This window comes from Manis javanica, chromosome 1 (genome assembly GCF_040802235.1).
Source record: "Manis javanica isolate MJ-LG chromosome 1, MJ_LKY, whole genome shotgun sequence".
In the NCBI taxonomy this organism is placed as follows: Eukaryota; Metazoa; Chordata; class Mammalia; order Pholidota; family Manidae; genus Manis; species Manis javanica.
The window spans coordinates 160,770,076-160,795,294 of NC_133156.1; the positions used below are offsets into that span (position 1 = coordinate 160,770,076).

At 47.8% G+C, this 25,219-nt stretch overlaps 1 protein-coding gene across 8 annotated transcripts in view; it reads left to right on the forward strand.

Annotated features, from left to right (window-relative positions):
• The window catches only part of CHST10 (carbohydrate sulfotransferase 10), a 33,462-nt gene extending 12,767 nt beyond the window's left edge, over positions 1–20,695 (forward strand). For 3 of the 8 annotated variants that reach the window (XM_073239590.1, XM_037020016.2, XM_073239592.1), the window contains 6 exons: positions 3,555–3,679; positions 4,212–4,343; positions 10,606–10,697; positions 14,988–15,222; positions 17,317–17,422; positions 18,873–20,695. In XM_073239590.1, coding sequence (XP_073095691.1) covers positions 4,244–4,343; positions 10,606–10,697; positions 14,988–15,222; positions 17,317–17,422; positions 18,873–19,410 — 1,071 coding nt within the window. In that variant the 5' untranslated portion in view covers positions 3,555–3,679; positions 4,212–4,243 and the 3' untranslated portion in view covers positions 19,411–20,695. The remainder of the gene's footprint in view (positions 1–3,554; positions 3,680–4,211; positions 4,344–10,605; positions 10,698–14,987; positions 15,223–17,316; positions 17,423–18,872) is intronic. The other 5 variants (XM_073239600.1, XM_037020019.2, XM_073239605.1 and 2 more) reach the window with 3 other exon arrangements.
• Positions 20,696–25,219: the final 4,524 nt, after the last annotated feature.

Genomic DNA, 25,219 nt, shown 5'->3' on the forward strand with positions numbered 1-25,219 from the left:
CCCAGAGTTTAGGGCGCCTAGGTTCCCCAGGATTCCCACCTGCTGGCTAAGTGTGCTGGGACGACTTCATCCAGCCATGGGGTCCCTGTCTCTTTAAGACTTGCAGAAAGCACTTGCTTTCCTTTTGTCTCAGGGGCACCGGTTGCGGGGACCTGTGCACAGATTTTGCTTTTCCGTTTCTCTAATATCCAGCACCCCATGCACCTTGTGTCTGCGCTCTGGGGGTAGATTTCTAGAGCTGGTTGTTTAGCAGTCCTGGGCTTTCACTCCCTCCCTGTTCCAACTTCTTTCTTCCCGCCGGGTTCTGGGGTGGGGGAACGTTCAGGTCCCGCCTGGCTGTGGCTTGTATCTTACCCCCTTCGTGTGATGTTGAGTTCTCACAGATGTAGATGTATCCTGGCTGTTGTACTACATCCACTGGTGTCTCTTTTAGGAATAGTTGTATTTATTGTATTTTCATAAATATGTATGTTTTGGGGAGGAGATTTCCTCTGAACTACTCACGCTGCCATCTTCCCGTGATCTCCCCCCAGCCATTATATTTTAAGTTGTATGTCTATTCAAATGCATGTAAGTGCCATGACTTATGTAATATAATTTTCTTTTCAAGCAATACTGAAGTCTTAGTAACTTTTGGTTATTTTCTAGTCTCAGATAATGGATATTAAATATATGTCCGCTCTCCTGTGGAGACTGGAGAAATGTTTTGAAGCTAAAAAAAGGGCCTCAATACTTTAAAGAGTTGGGGAACTCTTGGATGGAGTGTTGGGCGGGGTGCCTTCTCAGTACCTTCCCTGCCTGAGTTTTCCTAGTTGTTTCCTGGTCAATGCAGCTGTTCAGCACACAATGGCTGCTGACTTACTGTGTGCCTACTGTGTGCTGGCCCCTGTTGTGGTCTTTGGTGTCCTGGCAGGCTTACATTCCTGTAGGGGAAGTAGTCAGGCTGAGAGGTGCAAGGAGGAAATGAAACAAGGTGAGGGCGGGGAGAATGACTTCAGGGGGCGCCAACAGGGCAGGGCTCTCCCCTCTGCTGGGTGTGGGGAGAAGAGCGGGCCCTGCTTCCCGGGCACCTACAGGATCCCAACAGGCGCTGCCCTGGGCTACCTGTGCAGGCCCTCCACTGACCACCCAGGGGCCTGGGAGGGGACCTGTAGCAGGGCAGGGGGTTATTGGCAGGCCTCAGCCTGGTCTGGGTGGCTGTACTTAAGACACCTGTGAGGGCCTGTGGCTCTAAACTCTTCTCCAGAGATGTTTTTACCTGTGAAGCTTCCAGATTTGCAGCCTCCATCAGAGTCCCCACGTGTCCTGGGCTGGGCACCTTCCTTGCCCCGTCCAGGTGTGCCGTGAAGGGGTGAGAGAAGGTGGGAGCCCTGCAGACCTCCCTTATCTCAATCCGAGGCAGAGGCCAGGCTTGAAAGGGGAGGCGGTGCTCCAGACGTCTCTGCCTCCTGCTGCCCCCACCCCCTGGCCTCCCGCTTAAGCTGTAGAGGGAGGAAGCACAGGGAGTTCAGGAAACCTTGGCCTGGACAATGCTGTTAAAGGAGTTTAGCAGAAGGCACTGTAGGAGTTGAATTTTTTTTTTAGTAAATGAAATTTCCACCAGAAAGCAGACACTGGATGATGTATTTTAAGTTGCAGAAGAGGTACTTCAGCAGACTGTCTCGGGGGGCCTCTACACATGCTGGTAGGTGTGCCGGTGGCTGTTACCCTCATAGATGAGAAAACCTGGGGCCCACTAGTCAGTGACTGACCCCTGGCCACCCAGCTGCAGAAAGAGACGAGACACACCCTCCCTGCCCCACCAAGATAGTGCGGCTCTCAATTTTCAGCTAACCAGATGTGGAAATCCTCCTGAGCCAATTGGCTTCCTGGAGAGCAGGTGATGTGATCTTCATTTTCACATAAGACCATTATTCATTATCCCCCTACTCTTATCTAGAGGTGAGTGCAGTGACTGGACTCAAATTAGATCCCATCAGCAGACCAGTTGCCATTGGAAAGAGTGGGTTCTTAACTCACAGAGGGCTAGTTAGGGAGGGTGCTCAAGGCCAGAAGCCCAGGGGGGAGGAGCCAAGCAGATCACTGGGAGTGGGCGTGCTTGGGGCTTCCTGTTCCTGCAGAGTGGGTGTGTGTGCGCATGTGAGCCTGTGTCTGTGTCTATCTGTTTCAGACCCAGATGGCTTCCCCATCTGTATTCACTTCACAGCACTTCTCCTGGCAAAGCATGGGATGCCTACCCCAGGCCACTCAGCACCTTCACTTTGTCCTCTAAATCTTCCTGAGAACTAATGCACAGGAGGAGGTGCCTCTTTGTTCAGATTACATACAGCCAGCCTGGTACTTGTCTCCTTTCTTTTTCCTCCCTCTCACCCCCGACCCTAGGCTGTAGCTGGGGTTTCTCTGTGGGCACCCCCACTGCGACCAGTGGGGTGGGTCCCTCTGAGTGTCACTGTCTTGGAGGTACAAGTGTAGTTTACTCAGGATTGCCATGCCCTGGGCTGCTGGCATGGCCCGTGCCTCACCATCTCTAGAAGAGAAGGGTTAGGAGCTTGTCCCCTGAGATGAGAGTCTGGCTTGTCTTTTCCTCTCTTCTTGGGGCAGGCCACACTGCTGCTCTGATTTCTGGCCACCACACTTAGAAGGGTAGATGTAGGTTACAGTGGAAGGTCACAAATATGCTGAGGGTCTGCTGTAGGCAGGTGGGTGCTGGTTTGACCCTCCCTGGGAGGAGGAAGGCCTTGTCTCAGAGATGGGAATTCAAGGTGTAGAGAGTTTAAGTGAATGGCCAAGTCATGATGATGGTGAGCAGTGGAACCACCTAGGGCTCAGCTTTATGCCATGCTGCCGCAGACAAGGAAGGGCAGAAGAGAGAGGGACTCCACTGAGACAGACCACTGGCTTCAGGCATTTAGGAGGGATTGGCATTGCCTTCCTTGGGCACTGCTGCCAGATAAAATACAGGACTCCCAGTTAAACTTAAAATTCAGAAAGATAATAGTTTCTTAAGGTTTAAGTATGTCCCATGCAATATTTGGGACATACTTATACTGAAATATTATTTTACTGTTTATCTGAAATCCACACCCAACTGGTCATCCTGTATTCTTATTTATTTAATCTGGCCACTCTGCTTGAGGAGCCCAGGAAACACACCAGGCCTGATGTGTGGGCACCTGAGGATGGCAGAGGGTGGTTCACGAGTGCAGGCTGCACGGCAGCTCCCACTTGCAGGGTGTGTTCAGGCATAGTCTGGATAACCATTTAGCAGAGGGAATTAGAATTTCAGATGCCTGGTTCCAGTGAGATTCTAGGAAGTAAATGTAGTTGAGACAAGGAGGAGAGTGGATTACCTACTGGGCTCTGCCCTGTCCAGTGGTCAGAAGCTCTCTCAAATCATTTGCCATCAGCACCTGTTGAGAGGACCAGTTCTCCCTGCAGCCCCCGAGTGACGGATGGCTTCAGTCCGCTGGCGGAAAGCAAGCCAGCCCAGCTGGTCCGGAGAAGCACTGTGTTAAAGGTGAAGTGAAACACACCTTTTTGTCTTTCTTGCCTAGAAGGGTTCCCTGCAGCAGAATGTGGCTTGTGTGACCCACTGAGGACCGCGTGCCCTGCATCGCTCTGGGGGCGAGAGCATGAAAAACGCCCACCCCCAAGGCTCCGTGCAGGCCCTTGCAGGCAAGTACGTGTCAAGCTGCTGGGTTCATATACTGCTTTAGAGATTCACTGGGTTTGCTTACATCTTGTCAGCAAGTGGGATTTTAAACACGGCCTGCCTGTAATCACCTCAGCATGGCCTCTGCCCTCCATGAATGACCACACAGAGCTCTAGCCCCGGCAGGCCACCTCCTGTTCACAGGCCCTGGCTGTTGCTTGGTACTAGGAACATGTTTTGTGGTTGCTTGCGCCAAAAAGGGGTCAAGAGGCAACTCTGCAAAAGCAAACTCTTAACACATATTCCAAAAACAAACAGAAATGGCTCCTTTCCTGTAGGGAAATAGATTTGATTGAATGACCAAATCAGTAAATTAATATGATTAATTAAAACTAAAATGCTAAGTTAAATACCAAGTCAAAATACCAACTGTATCAACAGAAAAAATTTTTAAATACTTGTTTTGATACCATTAACTGAACTCACCTGTTCTTTTCATTAACTTCTGTTTAATTGGTTTGTTTGTAAGCAGCAAGGGCCCTTTGCTTGTGTTTTCTAGGAAGAGTTACTGAATGACTGACATTTGACAACATGCACCACCAGTGGCTTCTGTTGGCTGCTTGCTTTTGGGTGATTTTCATGTTCATGGTGGCTAGCAAATTCATCACGTTGACCTTTAAAGACCCTGAAGGTAGGTATGCTTCCTCACAGAATGAATTTTGACTAATCTGGACCTTGCTGTGATCTTATTCCCTGGTGATGCACAAATGACCTTTGTCACAGAATCAAAGGACATTATTGCAAACGTGACCTCAGGGTCACAGTGTCCACATCCTCGCTGTTATGGAGGCGTGAAAGGCGAGGTGAAGAGGATGGAAGGGTCTTCCCAAGCCCCTGCCCTAGTGGGGGGTGAGACATGCTTTCTGTGTGGACTTCTTCAGCAGGCTGCTCCCCGCAGCACCATGCCTTGTGGCTTCTCTGGGACGCCAGCTTTGAGAATTACTGCTCAGTGCCATCATAAGACACTGACGTGATGGATCAGCATGCCTGTGTACCAGCTGGTGCTGAGTGTTGGTGGCCATGTATTTGACATCCCCTCCAGTGCACCAGAAGGAAGGTGATTTAAATATATGTATGTCAAGTTCTGTTTGAGGATTTTTGAACTCCCCTTGACTTAGCATAGGTGTTCAGATGCACACGTATAAAGAGAACCAAACGCAGTCTCAAAAGAGCCGATTCTAGTTTATGCTTTTGACCTTTGCTTACTGAGGCCTTACTGTTTTTCTACAAAATGGGCATGCTACTTGGTCTGACAGCTCCAAGATTGACCTGCAGACAGTGAGGTTGTCTGTGATCTGTGAAGTGTTGGGTATCATGAACCCTGGTCATTGTGAACCCTGAGGGACTCCTTTCAGCATCAGAGTGAGGCAAGGCAGACGGGAGATGTTGAAAAGGCTGTGTACAGGTTTAGACTGGCCTAATGGTGTCTTCGTCATAGGAACATGCACATAGCATCTGTATTCTGCACAGTGTTTTGCTCCTTCTCCAGCAGATGGTGACCCTAAGGAAAGAGAGGTTAGTAACGTTTCTACCCAGCAGTTTTCTCAATTTACTCCGGGCAGCTGCATGATGTGCTGTCTGTGTGACCAGCAGGCTCCAGGCTTTGCTCCACCCCAAGAGCCCCCAGATGTGTCCCTGCTGTGCCAGGGGCTGGCCGATGCCCACACCTCCTGCTTCCATCCTGTCTCCTGCCCTGTCTAAAGAGAAGTAATAAGGTTGGAAGGCAGATATGTAGGCAAAAGAGGGAGGCCTTGAAATTAGCCCCAAGAGGTGGTTCTCAGCTCTACCTCACCATCAGTAATAATGATCGGGCCTTTAGTGCTTGGAACCCAGACTGGCTCTCATTGCAAGTCCCAGCCTCATCTTCCAGGGTCCCTTGTGAGAACCCGAAAGGTTTTCACAGCCTTGAGATGGTGAGTGTTACACCTGCAGGCATCTGCAGTGGCCAGGAGCATTGCAGAGCATCACAGATAATCACAGACATTCATGGCTCACGTGGGGGAACCAGGGCCCTAGTCACGACAGCAAGGGCCAGGCCTTGGAGAGTTGTTAGAATCTGAGGCGATGGTCTCAACTTGGCAGTTTGGACATTCCTCCAGCTGCTCTGGCAAGTTGCCTGCTCCTGTAGTGGGGATCCCTTGTTAAGAGTTGGGATTCTCAGCTTCTGTGACTCTTTAGAATCATCTAGGGTCTTTGTCAACCTTCCGTCTCTTGGGCCCAACCAGAGATTGAAAGAATGAGCATCTCTAGGAATGGGTCCCAAGGGAGAACTCCAAATGTAGAACATGGCTGGGAAGTTGAAAGAGAAACTGAGCTGCAGAGAATATGAAGCTAATGCTACAGAGTCCATATATTTTACTGACAGTTCCGTTACTGTCAACTCCTGGTGAGGACAGCACTTGAGAGACAGGTCATGAGGTTAAATTGCTTATGGTTTATTTTGTTTAAAAAATGGGAGTATAGGTAATATATTTATGAGACTTTCACCAAAAATAAATAAGTCATGTCATTCTCTGGCAGCATAGCTTCTGCAGAACGCCTCCTTCCTCAGTGGCGTCTGATGAATGGGTGTCATTTGCTGTGTTGTGGCAAGTTCTATGCTGAATGTTCTCAGAGCAGTGTAGAAGCTCTAGAGAATTTTGTGAAGAGGGAGCAAAAAATTAAAGGGATAGAAGGTAAAGCCCATGGAGAAGGTTGAAAGGCTTTAGGGTTGTAAACTGGAGAAAACATCTGTGGTTGTCCTCAGCACTTGAAGGCATATGGCAATTCCTTGCACCCTTTGATGTTGGATGAGGTTGCCTGGTCATAAATAGGAGGGTGGTGGAGTAGATCACATCTGTGGGGCCCTTTGCACACTCAGTGCCACCTCTGGGAGGCCTGCAGAGAGCTGCCTAGGGCGGTCCTCAGTGGGGTGGTGTCAGCCCCGCAGAGTGCAGAGAACCTTGCGTGAGAACCCTCTCTCGTCGGGCCCACACTGTATGCAGGGCAGCTTGCCAGCCTGGGCCACTAAGCAGGGATGGGCAGGAGGTTGATGCTCATCCTGCCTGGAGGCCATCAGAGGGTATCTCCTGCTCCCAGGGCTGTGGTCTTGTGGTGCAGCTGCTTAGCCTCAGGCCCCTGCCTCCCCCACTGCTGTCTGGAGAGAGGCAGTTAAACCCCCAGTGGATTTTGCAGCTGTCCTGGAAGCCAAAAGAGGTTCATGTAGCTTTCGCTATAAGAGATCTTCTCCTGTGTTGGAATTTAATTTAATTTTTAATTTCACTTGTACTCATGGTATTGTCTCTTTTGAACTGAAGGCCCCTTTGCGAACTGCCCTCGCAAGGACATACCTGATGGCATAGTGCTGTCCTATGTGGTAAGGTCTGTCCTGAAAAGTGGAGGGCAGGTTCCTGGTCTTGGTGCTCAGGGAGCCGGTGCAGCTCACTTGTCTGTGGGGCTGCTCCTCGTGGCTCTGTCCTGGAGTCCCAGCCAGTGAGCAGCTGTGCTTTTTCCTTACCTGCGTGTCCTTAGATTTCCCAACCATTTATGCTGATAGGAAGAGTAAATTTGTCTTGAACTGCTGTTTAAAACAATGCTTACCTTTTGAAAAAAAAAAAAAATGGTGCTGTGTCCTGTCTTCAGCCGAGCAGTAAAGCCACAGCAATATTTGTGGCAGTGACTCATCCTTGGTTAACAATTTCAGTGTTGTACTGAAGAAGTAGGATTGAAGGTTATAACTGGACTTTATCATAGGAAAATAAATTCCATTCAGCGAAGGGATTTGATGGCATGGAAGTTGCAACTTGATAAAAGAATGACATCCTAGAGAATCTGGTGTGTGTTTGTGGACAGGATTTTTCTTATTCCTTTGTTGGACTCCCTCTTCCAATATTTTGTTTTGACTCAGCCCCTCAGCTTGGTGATAAGCCGCTTGCAGGCAGAGCCCATACTCAAATGTCCTTGCAGCCCTCTGCCCAGCATGTAATGAGTAGTGACACCAGCCACGGAACAGGCAATGTGGTCGGGAGTGGGTGTGGTCCCTTCTAGGAAAGCAAGCAGTGCATCACATGGCAAATTTAAAGGCACTTTGTAAAACATTGTAAATCTGGTGATGCCTGTAAGAAAAGTGAGCTAATACACTGTGAAGACACCTGGCCATCCCTACAGGATCAGAATCCTTGATCCTGAAGCTGGAGTCTTGCTCCTGAGGGTGAGGGTTGGGAGAAGAGACTGCTTTGATCACCACAGGGATGGTGGCATCTGCTGAAAATAAACGGTTGTCAGCAAAGCATTGGGAAAAGAAAACATAAATTGTGCTATCAGTTTTATTTAAATCCAGGTGAATCAGGGTCAGTGGGAATTGGGGAACAAATACCAAGAAGTTTTAACATAGCGAAAATATTAGAAATTGGTAGATGCCTGGCTGGTATGCATGGTATTGGAAGGTGAGATGTTCCACAGCTACCAAGCCTGTTCTGCATGCTTCTAAGTGTATGAAATAGGTTGCTTTTCAAAAACTCATTGATAAGGTAGTAGTTCAGAGTTCTGTGTTGTCCTATCTAGGACATTATCACAGAAGCTTAGGTCTCTGAAACCCATGCAGCCAGGGCAGAGCTCTGCACTGCAGTGCTAGTTAGAAGACGTCCTTGGAGCCCAAAGTCACCAGATGGTGGAGAGTGCACGTTTTTGTTGTTTAGCATGTCAGCGCTCCAGGATGGCGAGGCCCAGAAGAAGGGGGTGGAGAGATGGCGATCTGTCCATGCCCTCGGTGTACACTAAGGAGCTGTGCCAGCTCAGGGCACCGGCTTTGGCCTGTTTTTACACCAGTCACAGTGCTCTTTATTTTGGTTGCAGGGACAGGACAGCTGCTGTGCACAGCTGTGGTTAGAATTGCATTTTAACTCAAACAGAGAAAACAGGAATAAAGACTTTAGTGGGATTCATAAAGGTGTGTGGCAGAGAGATTTATATTGGAGTCAGATGAACTCGAGGTGTAAGATATGGGGAGATGGGACCATTATGATTGGCAGGGCACATGTAAGATGTTTTTATCCTCCCTGTGCAGGAGAACACCAGGCCTCAGTGCTTGCTAACAGTGTGCTGGCTGGGGAAGTGGGAGGTGGGGAATTGGGGTGGGGGGGCGGGGGCGGCGTTAAAAGCCAGATAGGAGCATTAGGGGCTGCAGTAGAGTGTAAAGTGGTGGTATTATGACTGAAGAGTAAGTTTTTCTGTTTTTAGGTGATATGTGCTTTGTTTATGCTTTGTTATGCTGATTTTATGTTCTTATTTGATAAATTCTAATTATGTACTTAGACTTTGTAAAATTTGGAAGTAAATGTTTCTTTGATCATAGAGATCTGAAAATTGTCTTCAAATTGTACCGAAAGGCTTCCCCAAAATCAATTTATTGTAAATTATTACTATGGACAAGCATTTTGTAAGATTCCTCTAGTCTAATCTCAATCCCATGAATTTCTAAACTGATGTATAAGCACTAACTTGATTGCCAACTTAGCTTTTTAAAAAACTTATAGTTTAAGATCACAACACAGTGACATGCAGTTTGTAAGAAATAACACAAAGAGTTCTAGGTACCCTTCACTTAGTTTACCCCATTGGTAATGTTGAAAACTACAGTGCAGAGTCACCATTAGGATATTGGCATGGATCCACTCAAGGTGCAGAACATCTCTATCACCAGGATCCATCCTGTTGCCCAGTTATAGCCATACCCACCTCCCTCTCCCTGCCCCACACTCCTGCTGCCTCCCCCATTGGTAACCACTAATCCATTCTCTACTCTGTAATTTTGTCATTTCAAGAATGTTATATATAATATGTGACTTGTAGGGATTGGCTCTCTTTAATGAATGTAGCTCTCTCGAGATTCATCCAGTGTATCAGCAGTTTGTTCCTTTGTATTGCCTAGTTGTAATACTGTAAATAAGTGATGTACCACATTTTGTCTATCCATTCACCTGTTGAAGAACAGCTGGATTGTTTCCACTTTGGGGCTATTACAAATGAAGCTGCTACAAACATTTGTGCACAGGCTTTTGTGGGAAAATAAACTTTCATTTCTCTGAGATAAATGGCCAGGGAAGCAACTGCTGTGTCTGGTGGTAGCTGTGTGCTTTGTTTAAAGACTACCAAACTGTTTAATAGAGTTGCTGTCCCGTTTTGCATCCCCGCCAGCAGTGTGTGAGTGACCAGTTTCTCTGCGTCCTCACCAGCATTTGGGGTTTTCACTATATTTTACTTTAACCACATTGATAGGTGTGTGGTGCCATCTCATTTTAATTTGCATTTGCCTCGTGGCCAATGACTGGAATCACCTTCCTTCCGTATGCTTATGTGCCATCGAGATCCTTTTTGATGAAATGCCTGTTCATGTCATGCCCGTTTTCTAATTGGATTGTTTGGGTTTTTTAACTGTTGAGTTTTGAGAGTTCTTTACATATCCTAGATACTAGTCCTTTGTCAGATACATGGTTTGCAAATGTTTTCTCCCAGTATCTAGCCTGTCTTTTCAGCCTCTTCACAGAGTCTTTGGCAGAGCAAATGTTTTAAGTTCTGATGAGATTCAGTTTATCAGTTTTCCCAAAGATTTTCTCCTGTGTTTTTTTTTTTAAGTTTTGTAGTTTTATGTTTTAAATTTAAGTGCTGATCCATTTTGAGTTCATTCTTGAGTAAAGTATGAGGTTTAGGTAAAGACTCACTTTTTTGTCTTTGATAGATGTCCAGCTGCTCAGGCCCCATTTGCTGAAAAGCTCCTCATTCCCCAAGTCACTTTGCCCCTTTGTCAAGTCTCAGTCGGATTTATTTGTGATGCTCTGTTTCTGGGGCCTCTGTCTGTCCTGCTGACCTGTGGTCGCTCCTCCATGAGAAGACGTTTTAACCTCTCTGTCTCCTAGCATACAGTGCCAAGCAGGAGCTTCTGTTCCTGACAGCCGTGCCAGCCGCGGAGAAGCTGCCAGGAGAGGGCCCCTTCCCTGAGGACTTGAAGGTGAGCACAGCAGGCAGAGGGCACTGTCCCCTCCAACTCAGTCACCCCCCTCTTCCCAGCTGTTTGCCTCTCACCTCTCATGGGAGGGCCCATCGCAGGGAACTAGCCTCCCTGCCCAGGCTCTCCTCAGCTGGCTGCCCCTTTCCATCATGGTCTGCTCATGGCTGCCTTTGTTGCTTCTGCACATTTCTGCTTCAGGGCAGCAGCCACATCAACTCATGGGTTCACAGGGCTCTGAACACCTGGTGCCCTGTGATTGTCGATCATGTTGAGCCCTGCCAGGGGGTGGGGGTGTTGGACCAGCTCAAGAGAAAACCAGGGGAGTGGGGAAGATCTCTGACCCAGAATTGGGGTTTTAGAGTGAGAAGGAACAGGTCTTGGGCAAAAGAGCAGCTAATCCAGTCCCCGAATGCTGTGCATGAGAGAGCCAAGTTTAGGGAAAAGGCTTGTTACCCAGATTCACGTGGGACTTAGCAGCAGAGCCCAGGCGGCTGGCCTTCACCTGGAGCTCCCCTTCCTTGACATCTGGCTCCAGGTCTTTCTCCACAGGCTCCTTATGCACACACATTCCGAGCCATTCCCACCAAGATGGCAGGTGCAGTTGAAGATCCCCTCCCACTTGCTGACCCCCGTTCTGAGCCTGGAAGGTTTAGGCTGCAGTTACGCCAGAAGGAATGGAATGGGAAGCGAGCTCTAAAGGTATCCTCAGCCTGGAGGTAAACCCCTGAGGGACAGTTCCTGCCCATGACTTGCAGTGTAAGGGCAACAGATTAGAGCCCAACAAAGTCTAGAAAGCCTGCAGCTGGTCAGCAGAGTGCTGCTGGAGTTTACTGTCCACAGGACATCAATACAGCAGAGACCAAGTCTCCAGTACTCTGAAAGGAGCCTGGAATGTTGTTTGTAGGTTGAGGTGTTCTGGGGCAAGGAAGGAGTGTGGATTGACTGCAGAGACAGGAAACCAAAAAACTGAATAGGAAACAGGAGGGTGGCTTTAGCAGAAAAAGGTAAGGAAATAAATATTGGGTTACTTGGATCAATAATGACACAAAGGTAGGGTAAGACTTGTGCAAGAGGAATAAAGTGCTTTGAGATAGGGCACCATTAGGATTCTGCAGTGCTCTGAAGAAGAAAGTGTGCCATCCTTCCTCCAGCAGGGAAGCCCAGGAAATTCGGTCCCACACACGAGAGTCCTGGAAGAAGATTATGCATATCAGGGAGCATGTTTATGGTGGATCCATGAAGGAAGAGCAGGGAGCTGGGGCTGTGGGGTGGACACCTCTGTTGTCCCAGTATTTCCCATGTCCTTGTTTTAATATGTTCTAGAAGGTGTACATCCTTCTCATTTTGTAACTGACCCAGTCCCATGGGGAACACAGGTTGTTACAACTGCCCCATGAATGCATTGCCTGGCAGGCCTAGTGTTTTTTAACAGACACAACAGGCATTTTGGTCCATGCAGTGAAGTTAGTTTAGAGGGATCCTCTGCTTTGAAATCTTGGGAAGACATTCTATGAGACTTTGAGTGACAAAATAGATGTAGTAGTAGAAATGTTCCAAAATGCTGAGAAATAGGACCACAACTAGAGGTGGCCAAAGGAGATGGGTCTCCCTGCTCAAGACTGCCATTTGGGCTGCTGCTTGGAAAACCCCGAGGCACTTGTGGGCAGGCAGCCTATGTGCTGTGAGCAGTAGGAAGATAGGAAGTCACTGAAGGTGACTGAGGATGGGGAGTCATTCATTGAACAGCTTCTGTCTGTGCTAGCGACTCCCCCTCTGCCCCTCCACCCCTGCCCCCTGACACATACCTGAGTACACTTGCACATGCATGTACACACACAGTGCCACACTGTTCTTACTCTCCTGAGGCTTTCTCAGCCTTTCCACAAAACACTGAACTGCCTCCAAGCACAGAGTAAACACTCAGTATTTGTCAAATGATGGAGTCTGCCACGTAACACAGCAATAGATTTAAATCATGTAACAGAAAGCCTCTTGTGTTCTATTCTGTTAAGTTCCAAAGCAGTCCCAGAGAATATTTGGTCATACTTTGGAACTTGAACTATCATCTTTTTTATTTTTTCAAGTCACCCTTCTTTCAAGAAGGAAAGCCAGATGAACCCACTTTGTGTTCGTTTGCCTTGCCAACAGTACTGATTCATCTCTGATGATTGAGCAGCGGAAAGGCCCAGAGGCCACTTCAGGAAGTGGCTGTCAAGCTGTAGGAATTCAGGAAGTGGCTGTCAAGCTGTAGGAAAGGGGTGGCCAGAAAGGAGAGAAGAGGCCTGTGGGGGGTAAGAAGGGATCAGGCCAGCCCTGGAAAGACATTCTGAGGGGGCTCTGGGAGATTTGTGGCTTTTAGTGGAAGATTGTGCTGAAGGAAGAGAGGAAAATGTCTTTGCAAAGCTGTTCTGGATACAGAAAATACCCAAATGTAGTAGAAATCATCCACAGAGGACTTGAAACAGTTTCCTAGAACTTCTAGAAGCCTTTGTAGGTGCTCCCTCTACCAGCCAATATTTTTAAATCATTTTTTTATTAAGAAGTAATACATACTCATTGTGTATTTTAAAGAAATACCCAAATTTGAAAGGAAAAAGCACCAACTACAATCCATAGTCTATAGCCCTCTTCAACCACTGAAAGAACTTTGCATATTTCATCTATAAAAGCCTCCATGGAGGCAAAGCTCTGTTGGGCTGGAACTCCAGGTCCTCAGCGATGAGCGCAGTTGTTTCTCAGTTTAAGGGGGTTTACTTGGCAGTCATGTCAGCTGTACCAGGCGTCTCACTGCTGTGAGCAGCTGCTGGAAAGCACAGTGGCACTGGTTTCTGCTCCAAGGGATCCTCAGAGCTGCTGAGAAAATCTGTGTAGGCTGTGGGGTGAAGCAGGCCTCCCAACTTAGGTGACTGCCTGTCCCACACAGGCTTGCCCCCACCCACGTTCTTAGCTGAGGACATAGGTGGAGGGGCCTGCTTCCCTCTGGGAAGTCAGTGAGGTCACCTGTGCTGACATACCCTGGCAAGACTTAATGTGCTAGAGTCATGACAGCAAAAATCTATAAGCACCCAGCTACTGAGAATGAATTGCCTACAAAGATGTGACAGTGCGGGCCTCGGATTTCCCTGTGTCATTCAGTGCCAGATTGCAGGGAAGCCACAGCTTGAGGACTTCCTAGGGAGAGTGACAGTCTCTTCACTCACAGTGTGTTCTAAGTGTGAAGGTAACAGAAGAGCTGTCTCAGCTGCTCATGGGCTGGAAGTTATACTTCCTATATGCTGTTCTTTATTTTTTTGAGAAAAAGCAATTCAGACACCTGTTCTAGATAACTCAGGGGCGATCAAACTTCAAAGACTGAAATGTCACAGAAGAAAAGTAGCAGTTGTCTCATGCAGCTTGGACCCCGATGTCAGCAGCCTGGCTCGAGGCTGTGCCTTGGGCCAGCTCCCAGGGTCCAGGGGCTGACATGGGCTTCCAGCGTGCCTGCTTCAGCCCGGTACTAGGCCCATTTTTCTGACAGGCAGGGGTTTCTGGCATCAGAGCCTTCCCCCACCCAGTTCATGCAGATTTTCTCATCTGGTCTGTTAACCTCTTGGAAGCAGAAACCAGGGCCAATGTGCTCCAGCCGCTCACAGCAGCTAAACAGGTAGGACTGACAGGATCGCCAAGCAAACCCCTCCCCTCCTTAAACTGTGTTACAGAGAAACATCATCGCCCTCATCCCTGAGGATGTGGAGTGATGGTTTCTACATTTTAAAAACCTAATCTGAACAACCTAGGGTATTTTCTTAAATTACTAAAGCAGATACACCAGTGTAGCAGAGTACCTTCAGACAGCCATGTGTATGTAGACAGTGGTCTGTAGGTCCAGTCCACATACGGGCCCTGAGAATTACCCAGAGGGAAATGCTGGGGAGAATGAAGTGAGCAGGAACTGGCCTTCACTAAAGGCCCTGCTGGCCCCCAGAAATCCTGGCCCATAGCCCATCAGCAGAGTGCCAGGCAGACGGCCCTCCTACCTCCTCAGCTTGCCCAAACCAAGGAGGAAGAAACATGAGGGCCATCTGTGTTTGAACTGGTGTGGTTTGACATACCTACGTAGTCTGAACTGCAAGCCCCTGGAGTGGTCTCCCTGTGGAGTCCTCCAGTTTCCGTGCAGGCCGTCCTGGCTCTCGCCCTCTGTGACCGAACACTCAGCTCAAGGTTAGGGGCCAGGGCTCCTGAGGGCTCCTGCCATGTTTTGTCCTGTGTTGTACTAAGGAACCCCTTGTGCCCCTTTGCATTTTGTTACAGCCAACTGGGAAAATGTTTTCAGACAGCCAGCTTGTTCAGCCCCTGGTCTACATGGAGCGCCTGGAACTCATGAGAAATGTGTGCAGGGACGAAGCCCTGAAGAATCTCTCACACACCACAGTCTCCAAGTTTGTCCTGGACAGAATATTTGTCTGTGACAAGCACAAGATTCTTTTCTGCCAGACCCCCAAAGTGGGCAACACCCAGTGGAAGAAAGTGCTGATCGTGTTAAATGGTGTGTGCAGCGTCTGGGCAGTGGACATCAGGGCTGCTGGGGAGGGTCACTGGCCAGTGGAGGCTGGGGGGAGACAGCAGAGAGGAGCCAAGGGAAGGGACAGTTCTCCTGAAAAGGTTGGGAGCCTTATAGACTGTTCTCTGTGTGTTTTTCTTGTTAGTGCTGTACTTTAGAAGTTTTGGGAGTTAATTTAATAGTGATTGTTTTTCAAAGAGCCACCCCTAAAGCCAGGATCTTGTCACTTTCCACAGTGGCATTCCCATCTCAGGCAGCCTGCCCACCCAGGTTGGTCCCTTTGCTTCTCCTCTTCAGATGCATTGCCTTGATTTTTGCTAGTCTCTAGCTCCATCCTGGTAAGTCATGCCACATACTCCCTGAGCCACCAGGAAGCTGCTGTGAAGGGCCCATATCCCCTGCCTGGGAGGGGAGCCCTACCACGGGGTCTGGGGCCTCTTCACCTGCAGATGAAGTAGCCTGTGCCTTTTGGGGAAAAAGAAACTTGTCCTCATTTTACACTGAGCGTCCATATTCAGAGGACCAAATTGACTTACTTCAGGAAATCTGTTTATTTGGGGACCAATTAGATCATTGAAAAGTGACCTTGTACACTTACAGGTTTTGATCACCACTCTAAAGACACCATGTTTGTTTTTTTAAACTCCAGTTACTGTGAACTTATCCAAGATGATTATGGGTTCTGTCCATTAAATTCAGCTTCAGAAGGAACAAAATCCCAGTCAGTAGCAGTGTGACTGCTGGATTAGGAATCAGACCTCATCATGAGGGATGTGGCCCTGGGGTCCCGTCCTGCCCACCACTCCTGCTGTTCTCAGAGCTGGCGGTCAGTTTGCTGTCATTTGACCTTTGTACAGTTGGTTAGGGGAGGAAAGACACTGGTGTCATCTGGTGTGTGATGATGTGCTCCGTGAGTAATCTGATGGTATGATGGAGTTTTGACCTCAGAGAATGGGGCTGCAGATCAAATTTAAGACAATGTACAAGTCTCTCATACCTGCCACTCCGGTGCTAGATTTTAAAGAAGTAAACAGCCATTTACAAGGGCAGGATAACAATGGGAGTGGGTTTGCTGGGCTGTATTATAGAAAAGAGATGGTCCTGTGGCTGCCTTCAGTTTCCCAAAGACACCTGCGCAGGAACAGGTCCCTCTGAACAGGTCTGTGTGTGAGCCCACAGACCCGCTTTGTCTCACTCCCCTAAGAGCAGATGTTCATTCTGCTCTCCAGCCAGCCATGGCCTGCAGTGCAGGCTCTGGACTGGAGCTCAAATAACAGACAGAAGATGGGTGTGAGGGCTTACTGAGGCTTGGCTGAGAACTTCATGGATGATGGTGCTTTATTGCCATTTGTCTAAGTTGAGAAAAGTGAAAAATTTGCCCAGCTCTCTAATCCGGGGATGGGCCAACACCCAGGTTCCAGTCAGCAGCCAGCCATGGGCACTGTGGCTTGATCCTGCTCTGCCTTCTCAGACACCCTTGGTCCTCCTTGACCCCACTTCAGATAGAACCCATTGCCCCTGCATTACCAGGTTTCTCCAGCACAGAACATCTTTGCCACTTGCCTGTCTGGGATGCTGTGAGGTTGCCTAGGAACACGTTGGATGTGGTATAGGAGAGCCTGGCCTGTCAGGAGGGATGGGCCCATGCAGGCTGTGGGCATAAATCAGCAGTACATTTCATGTCCTGCTCCTCTGGCATCTTCCCCTAGTTTAGAGTGGAGCAGGTATTGTGGTTTTAGGAGGTTTGTTTGCATGCAATGATACTTTTTAAATGTCAGATTTAACCCAATCTAGGTGTGATACCAGGAGGTAGGTATTGCCCGTATTTTCTACCCCTTGCTCCCTCCCTCTCCTTCCTCCTCCCAGCTCATCTGTTTCCTCCAGTTGGCTTATGGATTACCAAAGGCTTGTCTTCATGCCCTCATCTTGCCAGCAGAAGCAGTTGGAATTCAAAGACCTAAACTTGGATTTGGGGGATGGGCTTGTGGGGGACATAGGGCCCCAGTTAAGAAACTGGGCATTTTTCTTGAAGGGTGGTACAGAGCAGCCAGCCCAACCTTCTCCCTTGTTTGTTCTCAGGAGCCTTTCCTTCCATCGAGGAGATCCCTGAAAATGTGGTTCACGACCACGAGAAGAACGGCCTTCCTCGTCTCTCCTCCTTCAGCGATGCAGAGATTCAGAAGCGGTAGGAGCAGGTTCCTAAAGGGAGAGGAGTTAGGTAGTAACACCTGGGCTCAGGTCTGTACTCGCGTGCATCTCAGACTGCCCGGGCTCTTGGTTTGCCCTGGCGAGAGGTAGCCAAGCCTGTGTCCAGCATTCATTGGGCACAAATCCACAAGTCTTCCTAAGAATTTCAGAACGTTTTCTCCACTTTTACCTTTGTGTAGTCCATTAAAATGATGTGTACGTAATTTTCTTAATAGAAATGAGTAGTCATTTCTGTTCTACTTTGGTTTTGTTAAGTTCTGTGGATTCCTTACTGAATATGACCTTTATTTCAAAAGAAAGGGCTTTAGGTTGCAGGGAGCCCCTACTTGATTTTTCATTTTCTCCTAAGACATTATGCCTGCCTCTGAGTAGCTGTCCCCAAGAGTGGGCTCAGGGAGTAGACTGAGCACAGGCAAAGGGAGAGAGACCTCATGATCACAGCAAGGATGGAGACTGGCATTTAAAAAATCACTTAGCTAATATGGTGAAGGTCCTCTATTAGCTGTGACATGGCCCCACAGAACAAGGTTGAAAAGGAGTGAGAACACAGAAGCTGCAAATGCCTAGGCACCAGATTAACTTTGACCTCCCTTGCTTTTCAGCTGCTTGATTTTCATCGCTTCTGGCGCTTGTTGTTTAGCCTCCTGGTTTGCACAGAACCTTTAGGATGCTAGGATGCAGGTGTTAAGTGCTAGATCAGAGATCCAGGCCCCTAGTCAGGGCAGGCCTGTTACTCCCGAGACACTGATCTCACAGTGTTTTGTGAGCAAATGATTGAAGTCCTGCTGTTTCTGGCAGGGAGTAAGCACACTGTAATTGCAGCAATGTCCAAGGTCACCATTGTTCTGTCACCATCACTGTAGGCCCTTCACTGGTGACCCCTGTGCCACTGCAGGCCACCTTTCCTGCCAGCTGGAGCCCAAAGCCTCGTGTTTCATTTTCCCTAGCCCCTCCCCCTCATTTTCTTTCCCCTGTCAATGCTGAACTGAATTTCTAAAGATGTACACTTTGAGTAAATTTATTTGGCCTCAACTCTTACTAATTCAGAGTCCCTGCCCTTACAATTTTCTGCCCAGGAGCAAAACTTTTAAATGTCCTTTAAGTTTTGAAATATTCAGATAAAGCAAAACAGAGGTTAAATAGATATCTTCACAGTGGCCCCCTAAGATGATAACTGTGGTCTCAGATGGTTCAGGGCTCTGAGCCTCCATTTCCTCACTGTAAAATGGGTTAATAATGGGATCTGCTTCCAGGACTGGGCGAGTGGATTCAGTAAGTGATGCAGGTAACACTCTCATCACAGGGTTCATCCTGGAAAGGGATCAACAAACAGTGGCTGCTGCTGCTCGCATTCTTACCTCCTCCCACAGCCTTTACCACCAGCAGTATCAAGCTAACCTCTTGCTTATCTTCATTTTTTCCCTTAGCTTGAAAACATACTTCAAGTTTTTTATCGTAAGAGATCCCTTCGAAAGACTGATTTCTGCATTTAAGGATAAGTTTGTTCACAATCCACGCTTTGAGCCTTGGTACAGACATGAGATTGCCCCTGGCATCATCAGGAAATATAGGAAGAACCGGACAGAGACCAGGGGCATCCAGTTTGAAGATTTTGTGCGCTACCTGGGCGATCCAAACCACAGATGGCTGGACCTGCAGTTTGGGGACCACATCATTCACTGGGTGACGTACGTAGAACTGTGTGCTCCCTGTGAGATAAAGTACAGTGTGATTGGTCACCATGAGACCCTGGAGGATGATGCCCCCTACATCTTAAAGGAAGCTGGCATAGACCACCTGGTGTCTTACCCGACCATTCCCCCAGGCATTACCGTGTATAATAAAACCAAGGTGGAGCACTACTTTTTGGGCATTAGCAAACGGGACATCCGGCGCCTGTATGCACGTTTTGAAGGGGACTTCAAGCTCTTTGGGTACCAGAAGCCAGATTTTTTGCTAAACTAATATGTAGGACTGTGAATTCAAGTATCATTGTTAGACCAGAGGCTAGCAAGGTGGAGATCTGAGTACAGAAATGGCACTTGCGCCATTGCACGCCTAGACTCCCTCAGTCTCCACGGACCTATGCCCCTCGGCAGGTGAAGCTGGACCCTGACCATCAGGCCTTAGTGTGGACATAGGTGCGCTGAGGCCCTCGCCTCTGGCTCCTGCCAGTGCTCTTAGGCCTGGGCTCTCCTCAGAAGGGGGCAAGGACGAGATACTTTCAGTCTCACAGACCAGGAGGGAGCATAACACAGCGTCAGAAGCCATTCTCCTCAGTTGTCAGAGGCAGGCAGGTGTACTGAAGGGTGCCCGGGTGCTGGGCATTCCTGCGTGTCCCCAAGGGATCACAGGAATGGCACCCAGTGCTTTTGGGGGAGATAGAGAAGCTCAACGGCCTGAAAAAGGCACAGGGGCTACAATAGGATCAAATCTGAGTAATAAAATTACACCTCTGGCTTCCATGTTGGCGCTGCTATAACCACAGAGGTAAACCATTCTTTCCCTGACTGTTGTGTTTCTGTGAAGTTCAGGGATGACATCTCAGCAGTCCATCTTTCCAGAACACATGCCTGTGTACTGGTGGTCCGGATTTCTGAACCTCTGCCTGCCAAGTATTTATCTCATTCAGCCCAAGAGACACAATTTTGGAAAGAGGGGAGTGTATAGTCTTTCCGCCTGAGAAAGGGAACATTGGGAGCCTTAAAGGGAATGTGGCATGGGGAGAGGAAGGGCTGGTTGGGGTGTGGGGCTCAGGCTGCTGTGGTTGCGGGCATGTCCACCCTGATTATTGTCCTCCTCTTGTCTTCAACTGACGCATCTGGATGGGCAACAGGGTTCTCTGCCTGTCTCCTCCAGGACCAAAGGCAAGCCCAGGCAACATGCTAGCAGTGCAGAATCCATGCGGTTTACATATTTCAGTTCCCTTTCATCTCAGCAAAATGCTCACCACGGGGCCTATTTCTGATAATGCCATCAGCCTGGACTATAAGTTGGATAATCAGGTTCACCAGCAATAAACCCTGGGCCAAGGCAGCCTCCAGGAATGCATCTTCCAGGAACTGAGGAGCGTCTCAGGTGCCATGAGACAGTAAGAGCCCTTGAGATAACGGGACAATTTCCTGGTGGGAAGCTCCCAGTGCCGGAGAGTCCAGCCTTTCTTCCCAACAGCCTCAACCTTCCCTTTATCAGAATGGCTTCGTGAGTTTGTAAACGTGAAAGTAAAATAAAACATATGTGCCAAACCTGATGTGCTGTGGTCCCAGGGGAGGTGTTCTGTGGCCACGCAGGGTCCCCTAAGCCTGGCACCGTGCTGGGCAGCTCCGCCTTCTCAGATGGCTGCTGGCGACAGGACCAGGGAGAGGAAGCAGGGCTCAAGGGTGGCCGACTGCGATGTTGACAAAGGGGCAAGTCCCTGGGGTAGCCTTTCCCTCTCAACTGACATGCAAGGGATGTAACGGGTTATTTTTCTATAAAGTTTCAGTGAAGTCTTGTTAAATTATTTCATGCCTGATTGATGACCTCTTTCCCATTTGAAATCTAACTGTGAATAATGTATTTAAGGCCTTAAAGTTAGTCCTGATTTTTTTTTTAAGTCATTTTTTCTCAGAAACAAAAGGTTGGACACCTGGATGCTAGCTCTCTGCACCCCCACCCCCACCCCACATTTAGATTTAGGTCATTTTTCTGTCATTTGGGTCAATTTTCCTAACATTTCTTGCCAAACAAGTGTAGACTGTCACCAGAACGTCTGGACATTTCACACTATGTACAGAATATGTGCTCCTGACCCTGGACAGCCAGTCCCCTTGGAGTCATGCAGCCCTCACCCTCCACTGAGGTCATCCTAACCACCTTCCGTCTGCAAGCCCCACTGCATCCCTTCTTGGCCCAAGAAGAGCTGCCCGCTACTGTCACCAAGGGCATTTTCCCCACACTGCTGCCTAAGAGCTTCACAGACACAACCTGGGCAAACCTAGCCCTGTCCTTCCTGGCAGCACCCTGCCTCAGCACTGGGCCTTCTCTGCTGACCCTGGCACTGCCCAGGATCTGGGTAGGTTGGAGGTCCACCATGGGGTGGGGCCAGGAGGGGCCACCATGGGCTGGGCTGGGGGTGGGGTCAGATGGGGTACACTGTGGAGTGGGGCCAGGAGGAGCCACTGTGGGGTGGGGCCTGGGGCAAAGCTCTGGGTGGTGAAGGCATGGCTGGGATGGGGGGTCATCACGTGACAAGGAGAACAGCTCATTCCTGTGGAAAATGGGTGAGAACTTAGAACACAGCTTGGATTTGAAAGAAACATAAGCAACTCAGCCTGCAAGTGCTCTTAAGGCAGGAAAGATTGCGTTTTAACACCCAGGAAGTTAGGAAGTAAGATTCTTAACTTACTCTTTACCGTAGCAAACAGACAATAACTCAGCCTACCTTGGGGGCTGAGAGGCAGTGTTTGATACGCTCCCAGACCAAGACTCCATTATCTCAGGGAGAAATCAGCAGGAAGGCCCTTGTGTTAACATTAAGTAATCTAAATATTCAGGGACCACTTAAGTCCACACACCTAAGCCTTTTTTCACAATTCTCAATTGCCTATAAAACCCCTAGACAATGCACCACTACCACCACTACGGGCCTCTCTTGTCCCCTCCTGGTGTGAGCCAGGAACTCTGTCCTCTCACTTTATTTCTAAATAAAAGCCTCTCACTGGCTCTCCCACCTTGAGTGTTTGCTAAGTTCATTCTTCGACTCCTCAAACAAGAACTCCAGCATCACCAGCATGGCCTGTTTACCTAGAATATCCAGGAACAGGAAACAGCAGAAATCTCCATTCAAAGAGGAAAAATAATTAAGATGGCAGCTAAATGAGAGACCAAGGGAACCTCACCACCTGTTTGATGAAGCCTAAGTTGTTTGTGGTATGTTTTCTAAGCCCCTTGGACATGCCAAGCCCTGCACCAGGGTTGTGGGCTTCCAGAGCCAAGCAGCACAATCAGCTCACGGGAGAAGGGCCAGGGAAGTGCTGGAGCTGGCAGCACAGGCTGCAGTTAGTGGGCATGGTTCCAGCAGATGTGGCAGACACGTGGGGACCAGGGAGGGGGTGGGCAGCAGAAATTACATCTTTGCTTCCTCCATCTCAGGCAAATCTGTCAGTTTAATTGTAGTTACCTTGAAGCCATCTAAAACAAGGCTTGGATGGAAATATATCCATTATCTGTAATTTCCTCAAGACAGAGTCACTGTGTTTACCTGGTAAGTCTTAATGGGCCTTTGCTCAAAGACTTTTTCAGTCTTATTTCCTATTATCTAGTATCTCTAAACACTCAATTTTTGCAACACTGTAAGGACCCACACTTCTGGACTTTTTTTGTATGCTTGTCAGTTTAGCCAATTCTCTCTCCCTCTCTTGACTTCTCTCTCTATCTCAACTTGATAAACATATGAAGAAACAGTCCATATACATCAGCACTTTGCTTCTTTCCCATCACTTTCTCTGACAGTCTCATCTCATCATCCATATTGTCCTGCATAACAGTTTCACTCATCACTGCATCACAGCTGACATGAGTCCCAATCTTCCCAGCCTACCATGTCTATGTCTTTGCCTCCTGGACCCTAGTCACTAAACTATTTTAGGTTTCTGTAACTATGGCCCCAAATATCCAGATACCACTTTCTTTATTAGATGGGGTAGCATTAGCTGTTGTAGCAAATAAACATCAAGATTTCAGTGACTTAGAACAACAAAATGATTATTTTTCGTGCATATAGCAATCTAGTGGCCTGTTCCTTGTACGCAGGGATTTTTCCATCTTATGGTTCCATCATGTCCATGGTCCTTGGCCTCCAGGAGATGGGTAAGAGCATGGGGAAACACTGCAGACATTACTATGGACCGGTTGTGGAATTGGGACATATGCCTTCTATTTTGTTCCTTTGGCACAGAGCAATTTCAAGGAAGCTTGGAAATGTAATTCCTGCCTTAATACACATTTCCTGGTGACAGCTCCACAGAGATGGGTGAGATTCATAGCTGAGATCAGCATACCTGGAGCAGAAGCTACTGGAGCCATAAACTGGTAGGATCACCTGTATAGTAACTTTGATAAATTTCTGGAAGCTGAGTGTGGGCTAGCTTGAGAGTGAGAAACTCCTGGAAGCCACAGTCTTAGGAGATACTCCAGATTTTGATGGGTTTTACCTTCAGGAACCCCAACAGTTTCTTATGGTGAAAAGTCAAGAAAAATCCCTTGCTGGGCCCCCTGGCAGGTGGAGGAGAAAGGCAGCCAGATCATTCTCCATAACAAAGGCCTTTTTTATGAGGACAGACTTTACAGAGCCTTATCCTACATAGGAGAAGGGCATTTATGCAATTCTAGCCTCCTCAAGCCTTCCTGTCTCACCTCAGGGGTGAAAAAATGCTAAGAATCCCTTGTAAAGGGCCCAGCCAGAGAGAGAGGCCCAGTAAAAGGATGAGATTGAATTACTTAAATTATAGGATGGTTCCTCTCCCCCACTGCTTGTCACCACATCAACAGGATTCAAACACAAAAATTGAATTACAGCTGAAAAAGCTGCAAAGTACAGACTCTTTTTAAGGAGGAGTTCTTAGGGAAGCCCAAAGACGACCAGGGAGACAGCAGCAAGGACACTGCAGGAAGCTGAAGCCACTGGCACCTACAGTTACAGTAAATTTTAAACAGTCCAACTCCTAGTCAGATTAACATAAATCCTTGCACTAAAGGCCTTTTACCTGAGTGCTATTACATGATACATTGTGTTTGAATTTTAACAAAAAATTGCAAGGCCTGCCAAGACAACAAAAAAAAAAAACCCACAATCTTAAGACCATCAACCAGACTCACAAGGAATTTAAAATAACCAATTAATACATTGAGAGCTCTAATAGAAAAAGAGAACATCATGAAAGAATGGCTGGGTAATATAAGCAGAGAAATGGAAACTAAGAAAAATAAAAAAGAAATGCTAGAAATCCACAATGTAACAGAAATTCAGAATGCCTTTGATGGGCATATCAGTAGATAGCACTGCATATGAAGCAGGATGGTGTTATTTGGAGGTGGACTTAGATTAGCTATACATGGACATGAAAACTTGAGGGCAACTGCTAGATAAGATAAAGAGAAAATGGAATTGGTATTCTATGAGAAGAGAAAAAATGGAATCATATCGAATGTTCAAAACCATAGTAGGCAAACAGAAGAAAACAAATAAGGACCGTGAATAGAAAAGTTATAAAAATGATATGAATCCAGTTACATCGATGATAACTTTAAATGTGAATGGTCAAAATACACGGATTAAAAGACAGAGATTGCCAGAGTGGATAAAAAACAAGACCCAACTACATATTGTGTACAACAAATGCACCTTAAACATCAAACAACTAGTGAGTAGCAGAATGAAGAAAACCCTCTTTCTTAAATTTCAACCCACTTACCTTCCCAGAGCACACACCGTCAGTGAATTACAGAGTCAAGTATAGTTCCCAGGAAAACAGAGCCTTACCATGCCTCTAACTTATGAAATATAAAAGGTGGATAAACTAGGCTGTCATTCTCCTGCATGCCTTTGAAGGCTTTCTGTGGTTGCCACCTAAATATTGGAGCAAATAAACCTAACTCCTGCTCTCCTGCAAGGAAGCCTCAGGTCAGTTATCTATTATTGGAAAGAATTTGTCAAGTGGATGTATGTTGTCACATTTCCTGCTTGCCTTCACGCCAAACTACCCACTCCTGCTTCTCGTACCCATGACTATGT